Source organism: Miniopterus schreibersii (genome assembly GCF_964146895.1).
Source record: "Miniopterus schreibersii genome assembly, chromosome: 4".
NCBI lineage: Eukaryota > Metazoa > Chordata > Mammalia > Chiroptera > Miniopteridae > Miniopterus > Miniopterus schreibersii.
This window is the reverse complement of record NC_138105.1, coordinates 82,192,772-82,207,691: the sequence shown is the minus strand read 5'-3', so window position 1 is coordinate 82,207,691 and position 14,920 is coordinate 82,192,772. Positions and strand designations below refer to the sequence as shown.

Here is a 14,920-nt window from a genome sequence, read left to right as displayed (position 1 = left end):
TCACTCCTGTCTCTCCTGCCTGTTCCTTCTGGGCTTGGCTGCCCCCACCCCAAGCCCACATCCTGTCTTGAGGGCCTACAGGGTACAGAGGTCTGGAGGTGACTTTGCTTGTGGAGGGTGGCACTGGGCAAGTGGGCCTGGAGCAGAAACCACCTGGAACATCCCAAGAGTCATTGCAATGACCTGCCCCACCCCTCAGAGGGACCTCCTGAGGTCACACAGACAGCAAGTGCCAGACAAGAGAGCCTTGGTTTTTTCCATCTTATGGACAATGTGTACCACGATTTTCAGCTCTGAGGCCTTGAAGAATGTTGCATTTTTATCCTGGTGATAATCTGCCAAGCAGCTTTGGGCATCTGTTCCTTCTGGGCTTCAATTTTGGAAGTAGAAGACCCGTGTGGGCCTCAGATTTTCCATCACAGACTCAGAAGGCATCTTAGATGCTGTTGCGACCAACTCCCAGCTGATGTTTGAATCCCTTCTACAACATCCGCAAACAAACCCTCATCTCTACTTGGATACCCCCAGTAATGGAAGCTCAGACTTACCAATGTGTTCATTGTTCTTCCCTGGAAATCAGAATCATGGGTGCAATTTCAAACTTTAATAGGCATGGAGTGTCAGAAAAAATCATCAAATTTTTGGATGAATTAGCCACACAGTAATTCACTTCCTCTTTGACCTTGGGCCTTATTGGTCCAGTCCTCAGTTTCCCCATCTGTGCGCTGGGTAGAGTGAGTACAGCCACTTGGGCGGAAGGCATTAGGCTCCCAGCAGTGGTATATGGATCTCTGTTCTGCTGAGACCCTGGTTCAGAGTCCACTCACTGTCTTCACCATGCCTGTCGCTTTAGTACTGACCAAGTGCCTGGAAGAGGCGAGCCGCATTCCCGCCATCCACCCGGGCAGGTTCAAGCCCCAGTGCGACGAGAACGGCAACTATTTGCCGCTCCAGTGCTATGGGAGCATTGGCTACTGCTGGTGCGTCTTCCCCAACGGCACCGAGGTCCCCCACACCAGGAGCCGTGGGCGCCATAACTGCAGTGGTAAGCAGTGGCCACTGTGCCAGGGAGTGTCAAAGGAGCAGGAAGGACTAGGAAGGCTGAGGGATGAGAGGTCCCTCCTGGCACACATGCAGCCAGGACACTCAAGGTGTAAGGTCCAGGGGGGCAGCCACTCAGCTGTGCATCCACCGTTTTGTCCATCTATCTACCTGTGCATCCCTCATCTGTTTGTCCATCTACCATTTCTCTCCTTATACCCACACTCATCCCCTCATTTCATTTCATCTCATTACCCCCCTTCCTGGCCTCCTTCTCAATTCCCCAACTACACTCACTGCCACCATCCAGCAAGCACCCTTCCAGGCGGCGCCTGCTCTCCCAGGATAGGCCTGCGGCCAGGTTGGGAAGAAGTAACCCCAGGCCCCTCACCAGTGGGTACAGTAGCTGGACTACAAGTAACAAATGGCCTTGCTGTTCCTTTGCAGAGCCACTGGACATGGAGGATCTGTCGTCCGGGCTGGGTGTGACCAAGCAGGATCTGGTCCAAGGTAAGGGCCCCTCCAGAGGGGATTCAGTCCCCAGCTGGGCCAACTCCCTCATGGGTGGGTGCCCAGCGTGGCATGACCCTGGTCCGTTCTCCAGGAACCTTCCTGAGATGTCCACTTCAGGGATGAGGAACAGAGTTGTGGGTGGCTATATGATAGTCAGAACTTGTACCCGAGCAGGGAGCAATGGACGGTAGAGTCTGCGACTGCTCTGAGGCCCCAGTATGCTGGGAAGGGGCAGGGACAACAGGTGACTCCAACCCTAACCTGCTGCTTATCTCTCTGTAGCCATCATGTGAGAACAGCAATCAAGGACACCGGCACCCAGTCAGCCCTGCATGGCCAGAACTTCCTTGCTCCCTTCTGTCCCCCAACCCTAGCCCCATATTCCTCCCCTTATATGCCCTGCCCCCGCCGTCTCCCACCCTGCACCTCATTCCATGAGACACTGGTGCCTGGTTCTCCATCATCTCTGGACACAACAAATCACATCAAGAGCACAGACTAATGATATAGGAGGGCCCTGCTGCCCAAGTCCCCATCCACCAGCAGGGACACAAGGCCCAAGGCGGTGGACCATGAGCTAGGCTGACTCCCATTTCTGACACCACAGCAGCCCGCAACCTGGAGTTTCAAGCCCTAGGCCCATGAACGAGGAGAGCCGGTGCAGGCAGAGGAGACGACGTTCCTCCCCTTCCGGCTTTAGCCTTGGCTTCCCAGCCTATGTAACTGGGGGCACAAGCCACCCTTTCCCTCTCCCCTAAAGAACCAGCCTTTCCACCACAACCCCTTCTCACTCTCTGCCAAAGCCCAGTTCCCTTTGCGCAGCAAGCTTGTCATCAGCCCTTAGGAACATGGCTTCTGTAAGAATAAAATGTAGTAAGTAGAACACTTTTGGTTCCCGGCTGTTCTGTTGGGATCTGGTTTGTTGACTGAAGATCCTGGATCCAGTGATCTGGGTGGGAGGATGCAACCCCGGGAGCCCAAACACAGATGCCTGTGGGACCAGGCAGGGCTGGGGTGTTGTAGTCTTTGGACACAGACACATTTGGTTTCCATGTTTAACCAGAGGAACATCCTGCTTCCAAAAGGAAGTCGGCTCTTGCCCAAAGTTCTTTAAGCACAAACTCCTCTTGGTCCAGTTTCCATTTTCCCACACTCCCATTTTCATTGCTTGACTAAGAAGTCAAACGTGACGACAAAGGCAACAATACAAGGACACCAGGCAGTTGTTGCTAGGAGGGAGCAGAGGTCCCTGTTGCCAAATTTCTTGACTTTTCAAGAGGAGGCCACGATCAGAATGTTCAGTGTAAAGCCTCTGTTTCAACGAAGCCCAGCAGGACACCCCTCTAGCACACGTAAGGGGAGTGAGGAGCTATGAGGGCCTTGCCCAGGGGCCCTGGGTTAAGGGTACAGTAGATGCCAACCTCTGTCTCCAACCCCAGCTCAGTGCTCACTTTTTCTGCATGGTCTTTTGCTGTCTCTAGCAGAAGGCTAAACACCTTGGAGAAAAATCTCCCGACCTCAGGTGCTCACACTGCTCTGGGCCCAGGGAAGTGGGCCTTTGCATTGCTGGCCATCACCAAGTTCTGTAGAGGTCACCCTCACGTATCTTTCCAGTTCATCTATTTTCTGCCTTCATTGTTTCAGAACTTTGTTACCTGGACACAAGGGCAACTCAGTCCTAACTGGTTTTCCTGCTCCTACTGTGCCTGCCACAGCCATTCTCCACCAGGTACCTCAAAAGGGCCTGCCCCAAGCTCCAGTCCTAACCTGCAACTTCGAAAGGTGGCTTAGAAGGCCCCCTGCCATTCTTTGCCTCTGGGTATTTGCCTGCCCTACCCCAGCATCTAGCAACCAACCATCACCATACTCAAGCTCCCTCTTAGCTACGATGCCACCTCCTCCAGGAAGCCTTCCCCACCAATTCAGTATCAGATACTTAACTAAGACAAACTGTCCCATTTAGCACAGCATCCCAGAGCCTCGATATGTAGTCAAGAACAAATCCTGAGTGATGGTTTGTTTACCTCCAAGTGTCAGCCAGACTGCCAAGAATAAGTCGATTGCAAAACGTTTGCCCTGGTGCACTGGACCCTGCACCTTTCCTTCAAGTCTTTTATTTTCTGAGTTCTTACAAAAACACGAAATGGGGAAAAACCGACTAAATGAGGACAAACCCTCAGCATTAGCCAGGGACCAGGGACATGAAAGGAGCGGAAGGCTGGGCCTCAGTGGGTCTGCAGGGGAAAGAGGTGGAAGGTCCCGAGGCCTCTGGGCACGTTGGGTCTGAGAAGGGGGGGCAGGGCACTTAAAAAAATATATATACTGTACACATCTATACGCAGTGTCCTGGTCCAGATAGAAGTCAGGCGTGGCGTTAGTGAGTGGAGGTCTCAGAACTGGGAGCACTACTTCTTCCTCGGACCAACCTATGCAGGGCTCACGGGCTGGGCCAGCATGGACACTGCGGCTGGCCGTCTTCTTCTGAGGAGGAAGGGGAAATGAAAAATTCATTCCAACCCACGGTGGGCAGAGGGCAGAGGGCAGAGGCACGGGGCTGGGCACCACGTGGCTAAGAAATCCCTGGGGGAAGGAAACATCTAGATGCAAGATTTCCTGACTTTTTTCTGCATCAAGGAGAATCAAATCAAATCAAACCTGGCATCTGGATGCAGGGGACGGGCACTAACCAGTGGACACTGGCATGGGCCATGCCCCGGGAGGTGGGTTGAGTGCCTAACTTCATTAGTCCTTGCCACCAGCCCAGGCAGGCTCTGCGTGGCCCTGCTTACAGTAGGCTGTGATTGCTGGGCCTGCTCAGCGTGGAGCAAGTAACCCCCTCACCACCATCTGGGAAGCACAGGCCTGTTGAATGGCTCGTCTTGGGCAAACCATCTTCTTTCCCACGAGCAAATGCCCTCCAGTTAATGATCATGAGGAAAAGGAACTGGACGGCAGCGAGGGAGACGGAGCTCATGCCTCATTCTCATCCAGGTGCGCCATCCCGGCACCTACCTCCTAAGGCCTGCACAGAGCCTGTATCTGGGAGCACATGGCACTGGCCATGGCCCCGACTGCTCTGCAGCTCTAGCTCCTGGCATCACGCCACTGACCTTGAGGGACAGAACCTCTTTCTCCACCCCTTTCCCTTGGGGCCCACCTACCAGGTCCTGCCTGGCTCCCTGGGACCATGGCAATGCTGGAGTTGCCCCCCCAGGGATTAGATGGTCAGCAAGGGTCCCTCAGGGAGCAGCATACCTGCCGCCTTGTGCCCCTCAGACAGTCTGCTGTTCTGTCTTCTTCTGTGAGGAGAGAAGGTGAGAGGCTCTTGTTATCTGAAGCATCTCCCCACCCATGCCATCCCCACCTGGAGGGCATGAGGGTTGCCTCCTGAGGATCCGAGGCCCCTTAGAACAGATGTTGGGGGATCCCAGAGGACGGAACGGTGCCTAGCACTCTCTCAAGGAAGGAGCCCAGGACTGGGCAGTATGGATGTTCAGCTTCCCTAAACACAGCCGAGGCCCTGTGGGCCAGTGACAGCTTCGTTCTGTACAGGTGCTAAGTCCCCCACACCCTGCCTTCTGGTTAGTAGGAAGCAGACGTTCGAGTGCTTCTGTGGAGGGTTCCTGCCAGCCGGGGCACACACATCCCAGGGAACGTTTCCTCTCCTACCTGAAGCCTGTCCAGCCTCCCTGTCTCCTGGGGCCTGTCTTCCTTCACCTGCCCCAAGAATATCCTCCTATCTCAGACAAGGCAGGCTCGCTTCAATGACTTCCGCACGCACAGTCCTGTCCCAACTCCGCTGACTCTTCTCTAGTGTCACAGCGCGCGCGCGCGCACACACACACACACACACACACACACACACACACACACACACACAGAGAGAGAGAGGCAGGAGCAGGAACCTGGTCTGGCTCCCACCTGTCGCCTGACAGGCACAGGATGGGGCTGGGATGGGTCTTTTTCCGGCCCGAAGCCCCAGGGAACGCACTCACTACCTTTTTCTTCTTTTTCTTCTGGAGTTGGGAGTCGGGGTCTTTGGCTGAGGCCTTTCTGGCTTTCTTCTTCTTTTCCTTCTTCTCCTTGTCTTTTTTTTCTGGGGAAAAAAACCAAACTTCCTGAACAACAGGTGTTAAGCTTTAGCGTTGGGGCCAACATGAGGAGACACCCAGGGCAGGTCTCTGGGGATCCTAGAAGTCACTCCTCCTGATATTGGGTCCCCAGCTCTCCCCATCCCCCAGGGAGCCACGAAAACGGGCCCCTGGGCCTCTGTGACCACCTGTCCTGGCCTTGGAGTTTCTGCCCCGGCCACGGACCACTGGAGTATCACTAGTTCTCTCACTTTTCCACGTTTATTTGAGTGTAAAGTGGTGATGAGATACCGCCTATTACACGGGGTTCAATGAGGTCCCACCACATGCAGAGTCTAGCACAGAGCTCGGTAAGGAGCAGCTTTATCTCTGCTGGAAGCTGCTGTCCAGGAGCACGGACCCCTGAGAAGCCTGAAGCTGCAAGTGCAGTGAGCACTGTGGGGAACCGGCCACACCCTGGAGTACAGGGTCACCCTGCCTGCGCCGGCCCAGATGCTCTGGGGGCGTTTTGCCTTTGTCAATAGCTGTCCCCCATGACCCCGGACAAACCGTCCCTCAGCCTGGCCCTTCTGTGCTGGCTGAGGGCCCGCCCCGCCTGCATGGTGACAGACAGGACAGCCCTCAGCAAAGCACTGGGGCAGTGCCCTCTGGCCTGACGGCCACTTACTCTTGTCAGATTTTTTTTTCTCCTTCTTGTTCTTTGGGTTGGCTTGGCCTCCACCCTCCACCTTCACCGTCTCCAGCTCCCCTTCTGGCTTGTCCTTAGCCCCTCGGGCCCCAGGAGCCTCCTTCTCCTTGCTGTCGCCACTGGCTGGGTCTCTCTTAGATTTCCCCTTGGCAGTCCTGGGGGCCCTTTCTGAGGAAACAGCACCCTCCCCGTCTGCCAGCTGCTTCTCTGCCAGCTGCTTCTTCTTCTTGCTCCTGGGGGCCCTGGCAGCCGCCTGGTCTCCTGACAGCTTCCGCTTGTGGCTCTTCTTGCTGCTCTCCTTAGTGGCGTCCACGGCCTTCTTCCTCTCCTGCTCCAGCAGCTCCGTCAGGACCTTTACCACCGAGGCCTGAACCTGGGCCTCGCTCAGGGGCCAGGGCTCACTCAGGATGCGCTGGGTGATGTCGCTCTGCAGTGACAGTGTCAAGGCTTGGGGGCTCCCGGCCTCCTTCCCGGGCTTCTGAGGTATGGTGCTGGCCTCTCTTCTGCCTACGGGGAGAGGACATGTGACATGGATGCGGGAAACTGGGAAACAGACCTCTCATGGTGCAAGGGCCAACGAGATCCAAGGACTGACTGACCTCCTCTGACAGCAGTCACTCTGCCCCCACTGGTTGCCTAGCTCACACCTTTCCGCCACCTTCTAACTTAGATCTCTTTTCTGTCTCCTCACACTAAAATCTCAGGTTTGGGCTGGGACTGGACTGACTCCAGAATGTTAATGGAAGGGCCTGGAATCTATCAACACAATGAAGGTGGGACAGGAGGGGGATGGTATCGTTCAGTCAGGAGTCCAGAGCCAGGAGGCAGAGACCAGGGTTCTGGGTTCACCTACCACTAATATTATGTGACCCTGTTCCTCCCATGGCTGGTTTCCCTCTTTGCAAAACGAGAGGTTAGATGAACAGTGAGGTCCCCCTATTCTAAACCACAGATTCACATAAATGCAATGGCTGTGCACCCGTTCAACTCATGTCCATCTACACATAGTGGGCCATGGCCCTTCCTGCCCAGGACTCAGGTAGCTAGGGGTGATGGGTGCGGTGTCTACACATGTGGCAGCTGACTCAGCAGGTTTACTGCCTGCCAGAGTGACTTCTGGAGCAGCCTTTGTTTAGAATTCTCCATGCTTCTGCTCTCCTTTGATAACTGCGCTGACTATATGTGTGAAAATAAAACCCTCCACAGCCCCTCTAAAATGTCAGCCTGTCGCCCCCGCCTCTCACAGAGAGAACACTGGGGAAGAAAGTGAGCAAAGGCTGCTCTGCTGACCGGGTGCCCGGCTGGCTACAGCTAAAAGCTCAGGAATGTGGTGCGTGGGACACCATCACTTCCATCACCACTCTCGACTTTCCAGGTGACTGGCAGGTCTCCACCTGGTTTCGGGCCTCACAGGCACAGCCCTCCTATGCACCGGGCTCTGAGAGGTGCTCAGTGGCTGGGGCTCCTCCTTGCAGTGTGCAGGGGGCCCTAAATTGGCTCTGGCTCCAGAGCTGTGAGGACTAGCAGAGGGGAGGGCAGGCCAAGCAGAGGGTATCCCAGGACAGAGAGGGGTCCAATTTAGTCCTCTGGTGCTTAGCAAGGGCAGGAGTAGGGTGGAGGGGAAACTGAGGAGGATATAGTTACCTTGGCAACCTCTTTCCCCACAGCCCACTTCTCAGCTTCCTGTTTATAAACACCTAGAACACCAAGGCTGGGGAACCCCAAGAGCTGTCCCTGGTGGCAAGTGACTATTTTCTGCATGTGTCATGCCTTTACACCAACTGGATGCATCAACCCCTGTACTGTGTAGTTAAGACACAGAGTCCCAGAGTGGCCAGGGGCTTTAGAAAGTCAACCTGTTGCCTGTGGTCTTTACCAAGTGCTAGAGACTTCTCCAAGCGTGGTTCCTGCCTTTTGTGTGAGGTCCCTGACTCCCTGGACACATCATGAGCCCATTTGTTAGGAAAAAAGTCAACAGGGTCAGCTAGAGAGAGCCCAGTCCTATACTCCACAAGTGAAGATGCTCTTCCTCTAAGGCAGGGTCACCCTACAGGTGTACTGGCAGCCCACAGGGCTGGATGACCTGACTTCCAGGCTGCCCCAGAGGAGCAAGGCACCTGGGCGTGGCCCCCTGAATTTTGATGAGCAGCTCCAGGCCGAATGCAGGGGTACCAGGCCTCACTTGGAGAGGCCCTGGTGACAGATAGGACCATGTTGGTGGGAGTATTTCTGAGAGAGGGAAAGAAGGCAGCTGCTACCTTGTCCCTCTGCATCTTGCTGTGTCCTTCCTGCAGCCCTGTACTCACCTGTTTTAGGGGACACAGTATCTGCTGCTGCTTGGGGCTCTACTTCCCGCTTGCCGTCCAAGACATCTTTGGTGGCCAGAGCAAAGGAAACCGAGGGTCTGGGATCTGGCTTGGGAGTGGCCTTTGCAGCCTGGGAATTGGCTGGAGTCAGCACAGGAGGCACATGACCTGAGAGAAGAGACTGAAGAAGCCCAGTGTGAAAGAGGCCAGAACCCCACCCCACCCAGCCCTGAGGGCATGGCCTGCTGTGGAGGAGCCAGCCCAGGGACCCCCAAGACCCGGTCAGCCATGCGGGCTGGGTGGTTGGGACACCAGCCCTTTCTGTGTAACTCCTATGCTACTTTAATTAATACACATTTTAGACAGGCACATTTAGAAGGGAAATTTCTTATTACTAATGCAAATGGAAAATCACTGGCGCTTGCCATGTGCAGATGATAACCTTAAAATAATCCCATCTGTTAAAGAATGCTTTTATCTGGGAATCGCCTAACGTCAAGGTGAGCCCTTCCTACAGACTCCGAGTCAGCCGCTCATGCTTCAAGCTGAAACGGGGCCTTGGGGGAGAACCAGCTCGCTTCACAGACAGGACCCTGCCCAGGGTCCCTGGGAAGAGGATGGACCCAGACCTCTGACCTGGGGCTCTTGGTCTAGGACCCTGAGGTTGCCAGCCCTGCTGTTACCTGGGAAGGCGCTACCACTTCATCCTCACTGGACTCTGCTGTGGTCTCCTCCACCAAGGTCTCATTCCTGGAGGGTGCTGGACCTGCTGGAGGAGCACAGGTATCCTGTGGAGAGTCCCAGATACCCCCTGCCGCCTGGGTAGGGCAGAGACCTTCCTGGCCCGGGATGGCTGGGTCCCTCTGTATGCGCCTCATTCTCCCATCTACAGTCACGGCATTCTAGGCAAGAAACCTGAATGCCAAACCTTCCGTCCTAGTCACTGAAGTCCACTTCTCTGCTTCTCTGGGGTGGGCTGGGTTGGCCCTAGGATTATGGTGGGTCAGTTATGGGAGCCCGATTCCAAAAAGTCGGGATGGTCAAGAAGCAACATCAGAGGGTCTTTGACAGAGTTTGGACCAACTTTCTCAAGGGGTTGTACAGATGGGGAAACTGAGGCCCAGCATGGGATGACAAGGCCGAGGTGGCAGAACAAGTGGAGACAGAGCAGAGAGGCTTGAGCCTAGGCCTCTGCCAGTCTACCTCTTTCATCCTCCAGGCCCACCCAGACTTTTCCTCCCAGGACCCTCACCCAGCCTTTTCCACCCAGGACCCTCACCCAGCCTGTGGGCCAACGGGGCCATCTGGGGCCTATCAACATCCTCCTCGCTCCCTGAAGAGCTGCTGCTGCTGTTGCTGTCATCTGAGGTCGCAGAGGCTTTGGGGTGTCCCAAGTGAGGGGCTGTGGCCTGCTGGACTGTAGAAACCTTGGGCTTTCTGAGCTTGTTGGTCACTCTGGCTTTCACAGGGGTGCTCCGGGGACTTGCCACAGGGAGTGTGCCCAGGGCACCATCATTCTAATTTGGTGAAAGGAAAAAGTGGGAGGAAAAGTTAGGGGAAATTAGACCTGATGCTTACTGAATACCTCAGTTAAGGGCCAGGCACTGTGCTGGTTGCTTCGAGCATAGGCTCTAACCCTCCCACAGCTCTCTAAGATGGCAGCCGAGGCTGAGGGACGCAAGTGCACATGTGTGCAAGGTCACAGAGCAGTCAGTGCCAATTCTGGGACTCAGGCCCCTGCCTGGGCCTCCCTTCTGCCCTATGTGGTCTTTGATGACTGTCCCCTCCGGGGTGGGGCCTGGGGTTCCCCAGCTCACCCCACTTGAAGACAGGGTTCTGGCAGCAGGAGGCTGGGCCTCACTTGCTTTCTGGGCAAGGACCTTCAGGGCAGCCTGGGTCAGTGGGAGGTTAGCTAGGTTCCTCTTTGTGACCTGTGGACAGGCAAAGGCAGCCCTGAGACCCCTGGGTTCTCAGGTGTCATCTCTGCCACACCCTGGTCAGATCCCGTTTTGCTGGGGTGGGAGGGGACCTGTATATGCAAGGAGCCATGGGGCTGGAGTGGTGACTGAGGAGAGGTCAAAGGGGGTATGCCTCCATCTGGGCAGGAAATGGTGTCAGGCTTGAGTTATGAGCTAATCACATCATTCTCAGAGGGTCCAAAAACACTCCCAGCCCCACCACTCAATCTGAGCCTCCACTGGGGACAAGTCTTTAGCCTAGTGGCTGCAACAGCCTCTCCAAGGGTCCCCCTCATGGCACTCCTGCTTCCCACACCTACCAGCAATTAGGGAGAAAGAACGAGGAGAGAACTGGGCATGACTCTGATGTAAACCTCCTGGCTCCCAACTGCCCTCGGACGGCCATGCAGCTCTCACTCCATACTACTTCCTCCAGCTCTCTAATGCCCACACACTTCCCCAGAGGGTCCCTGCACAGGGTTTCCTGCCTGGAGTGCTCCCCAGCTTGCTGGCCTGGCTGCTACTCCTGCTTCTATATCACCTGCTTGGGTAGGCTATCCTGCCCATCTATTCTAAAGCAGCTCACCCCATTCTCCAGCTATTACTGTTTCCTTCAAAGCACCCACCAGTTCTATTTTTTGGTTTCCTTCTTTAGTGGCTGCCACCCCACTCACTTGGGAACTTGGCAGGGGCAGGGACCGGGACCGCTGTCTTGTTCCTGCTGCAGCCGCAGTGCCTGGCATGGACAGATGCTCAGCACCATCTGCTGGCCGAATGGCTAAATGGATGCAGTGACCACAGCCCAGATACCTGCCCAGCTGTGATAAGCCCCTCTGAGCTGGGGGCGCCCAACTCCTATTCGGGCCTCCTCCAGCTCTCTCCTGTCTTCTCAGGAAGAAAGCATGAGGAAACAGGAAAATAAATGGGTATAGCGCAAAGAGCAATGACTGGGAGCCAGAAGAGACCTGGGTTCTGGCCCTACCTCATCATCAAAACAATGAGCCATTAACTCTACCTGCCCAGTTTTTAGATTCAGGCAAGAACCAAATAAAGACACACTGAAAATGGTGACGGCTGAGATGTTAAGTCACTAGTATGAACACTAAAAAAGGGCAACTTTTATTCATGGCATGTCAAAACTGGGACCAAAAAAAATCAAAAGCCTAACCATGTTGGAAATGCTGCTGAGGGACTCTTGGGGCAGCAGTGACTCTGCCTAGTGCCATGTCCCCAGATTATCATTCCCAACCACTCAAAGGTAACCAGGTGTAGCCAGAGAACCAGGAGAGCACTGGCTGCAAGGAGCAGCTACTTCTGGGGATGGGGAGTGGGTGAGAGCAACTGCAGCCCCACCAGCAGCACATGTGGGTATGTGGGGGAAGGGCAGGGAATCCCCTCACTCCACTGGCCCAAATAGTTAGTCCTTCCTTGCCTGCCACATACCTGAGTGGTGGGTGCCTCCTGTTTTTTGCCTTTTGTCACCCGACTGGACACTTCATTGTTGCTGGCCCCAAAGCCAGCTCCGAGGGCTATTCTTGAGTGGGCTGTGGGCACGGTCACTGCATTGGTTCTAACGGCTGAAATGGAGCGAGATGGGGTGCATGTCAGGACACAGAAACCCCATGACCTCCCAGCTGTGGCAACACCCAATTTATCAGGCCTTCCTAGGAACCCAGTGCAGTGGCCAGGGCTCATGTGGCAGAAGCCTGTGTAATGCCCTCCCCAAGACTTCTGAGCAGAAGCTGTCACAATCTCCATGTTAAAAGGCTCAGGGAGGTCACACGGCTGCTGGGGCATTGCAGGGGATTCAGTCCTTCGCTGCGGGCCCATGCTCACCTGGGAGTTGAGCACTCCGTGGCAGAGATCACATCCTGGCTCTCTCCTCAGCCCCTACCCACACTCCAATTCTCCATGATGTTCCCACTCAGCTGGCCTGGCTGCTAAACTCCCCATGTATTTAACATAGTCCCTCATGAAAATCACCATGGCCATCTGCAAAGGTTCAGGTATATGATGCTCACTGTAGCACTAAGTATAAAGTCCCCAATAGCCCAAAAAGTGACTCTCAGCTTCCTCCCACACGTACTGGCTAAATAAACTATGGTATGCCCACCCAAAGGACTGCTTTGCAGCAAGCAGGAATCATGCTGTAAATATGTAATATTAAAATATTATCATGGTCTCACTAAAAACACAGGTATGGCTTAGGTTTCTGTAAAATTAACAGCTGTAAAATATTAGCAGTAATTATTCCAGGCAGTGGGATTATAGGTAATGTTTTTTCTTTTGTGCTAGTCTGTATTTCTTCATTAGCCTACCAAAATTAGGTATTAATATTCTCATCAAAAAGTGTCATAAAAAGAAGATAATTAACCATTTTCTTGCTATCACTAGTAGAATCACAAATTTGCGAACATCAAAGAAATCCCAAATGTGGTCCTATCTCCCACTGATTCCTTAGACTATGTAGAAACTTGGTCCCTGCTATGTGCAGCCACTGGTCTGGGTTCAAGCTTTTGGCGCTGGTACAGAGAAGCCCCGGCAAATATGCCTCCTGAGCCAGCCCCTCATCGAACCAATGCAGTGCCCGGAGCCCTTGACTGAAGCCCCTCTGACCAGCTGGCCCGGTGACCCGGCAGCATCCTCTCCCTTCTGGGCGTGCGCGGTCCCTCCCAGCTGAGCCTGTGGTTTCGGCGGGGTCCAGCCCCCCTGCAGGCCCCCGCTCACCTGGAGTGGGGCGCTGCGTGGCAGGGATCACATCCTCATCCTCGCTCCCGGAGGAGGAGCTCCTGGCTGTGCTCTCCGAGGCCTGGGCCTTCCTCGGGGCGCTTGCGGCCTGGGCTGGCACTGGGGTAGCAGCCTTACCAGCTGGACTACGATTAGGGTCGACAAAAATCAGAGGGGTTTTAATCACCTTGAAAAACAAAAACAAAGAACACCCACCCAGTGATTAAAAGCTGGGCCAGGGGGAGGGCAAGATGGGGTAGGGGAGGGTTTGACAAGGCAAGGGGTTCCTGAGAGCTGGGGCAGCTATACAGAGGCCATTCCAGCTGCCCAGAGCACTCACAGCTCACTCTCAGCCGGGCACCTGCTAATTCCCAGCACAGCACCTCACAGCTCACGGGAGCCCATCTAACCCTCATAACGAGCCCGAGGTCGGCAGGATTAGCTCCATCGTACAGATGGGGAAACTACAAGTCCAGAGAGGGGAAAAGAGCTGCCCAAAACCCCTCTGATTTTTGCCGCAACTGACTTCAGAGGCAGATGCCTCCTGAGATACGTCCACCTGGGTAGTTGTTCAGTCTAGCTGTCCCCACCCCAGATTCTGATGCAGCCCTCTCACACGTGACCTAGGACAGAGCAACCCAGCTCCATCGCCCAGTGGCTTCAACATGTAAACTGCACGGGGAAAAGCCACCAGTTTAACACTGAGAGGACTACAGCAGGGTGCACCCCTTATTTGGACCCACTACAATATAAAAAATATCATTCATGAAACAAGGTGGGAAATGAGGACATCGACTGGGCAGGTCAATTTTTTAGGTGTGATACACTGCGGTTATGCTTAAAAAAAAAAAAAAGTGATCGACTGAGTGGAGGGTTTGGATGAAATGGGCTGAGGCCTGGGAGGGCACATGGGGGGTTCTCTATGTTGGTCTATGTAGGTGTGCTTTAAATTTTCCAGTAAGACATTCAAAGAAAAAAAAAGCAGCAGCTGTGCCCTGGTGTTCTGCAGACCAGTCAGGGAACCATAGCTCTGGTGAATGTGACAACCGCAAGTGCTACACATGTAGCCACGAGCCAGGGAGTGGGGAGTCTGTTTTCCCTTCCCCAAAAGTCAGGTCTGGCCTGAGTTCTGTTCCCTCTCTGGCCAGCGGGGAAGATGAAAGGTAGCAGGAGGGACGAGCCAAGGCCATGGTCTGGGACTCAGGTCTCCACCGTGACACCACCCTGCCCACCTTCCCTGATTCCACACCTCGCCTTCAGGGTGCTGGGGGAGAGGAAAAGTGAAAAGAAAGCAGAAAGGTGACGCTTGAGGGTGGAAGCTCTGCTGGGCTCGGGCCCTTCCTACCCCTGCCAAACAGCCTCCCCCGCGGCTGCTCTGATCTGCCACTTCCAGAGCCTTCCTGCCCACGTGATGAAAGAGAGAGGATGAAAGTGGGAGAAGGCTTACAGTTGAGGGAGGGGAATCTATATATATGTGAGAAGACAGAGGAACAGATTGTTGGGGATGAAGAGAGGCAACGAACCCACCGAGGCAAACAATAGCGTCTGGGATGTTAAAAGCAGCTCAGTAGCAAAAGCCGCCTCCTCCTCATTCCG

At 54.6% G+C, this 14,920-nt stretch overlaps 2 protein-coding genes across 13 annotated transcripts in view; one reads left to right on the top strand and one right to left on the bottom strand.

Annotated features, from left to right (window-relative positions):
- CD74 (CD74 molecule) overlaps nt 1–14,920 on the top strand; it is a 196,615-nt gene that overhangs the window by 6,041 nt on the left and 175,654 nt on the right. The window contains exons 7-9 of one of the 3 annotated variants that reach the window (XM_081136173.1): nt 854–1,045; nt 1,489–1,551; nt 1,837–2,439. In XM_081136173.1, coding sequence (XP_080992299.1) covers nt 854–1,045; nt 1,489–1,551; nt 1,837–1,847 — 266 coding nt within the window. In that variant the 3' untranslated portion in view covers nt 1,848–2,439. Of the gene's footprint in view, nt 1–853; nt 1,046–1,488; nt 1,552–1,836; nt 2,440–14,920 lie in introns of those variants that run through there. The other 2 variants (XM_081136174.1, XM_081136175.1) reach the window with 2 other exon arrangements.
- The window catches only part of TCOF1 (treacle ribosome biogenesis factor 1), a 34,607-nt gene continuing 23,314 nt past the window's right edge, over nt 3,628–14,920 (bottom strand). For 4 of the 10 annotated variants that reach the window (XM_081136973.1, XM_081136978.1, XM_081136980.1 and 1 more), the window contains 9 exons: nt 13,325–13,511; nt 12,041–12,174; nt 9,919–10,156; nt 9,323–9,405; nt 8,640–8,820; nt 6,313–6,840; nt 5,553–5,650; nt 4,810–4,853; nt 3,628–4,035 (listed from right to left, as the gene is read on the bottom strand). In XM_081136973.1, coding sequence (XP_080993099.1) covers nt 4,827–4,853; nt 5,553–5,650; nt 6,313–6,840; nt 8,640–8,820; nt 9,323–9,405; nt 9,919–10,156; nt 12,041–12,174; nt 13,325–13,511 — 1,476 coding nt within the window. In that variant the 3' untranslated portion in view covers nt 3,628–4,035; nt 4,810–4,826. Of the gene's footprint in view, nt 4,036–4,809; nt 4,854–5,552; nt 5,651–6,312; nt 6,841–8,639; nt 8,821–9,322; nt 9,409–9,918; nt 10,157–10,456; nt 10,571–12,040; nt 12,175–13,324; nt 13,512–14,920 lie in introns of all 10 variants that reach the window. The other 6 variants (XM_081136977.1, XM_081136979.1, XM_081136972.1 and 3 more) reach the window with 5 other exon arrangements.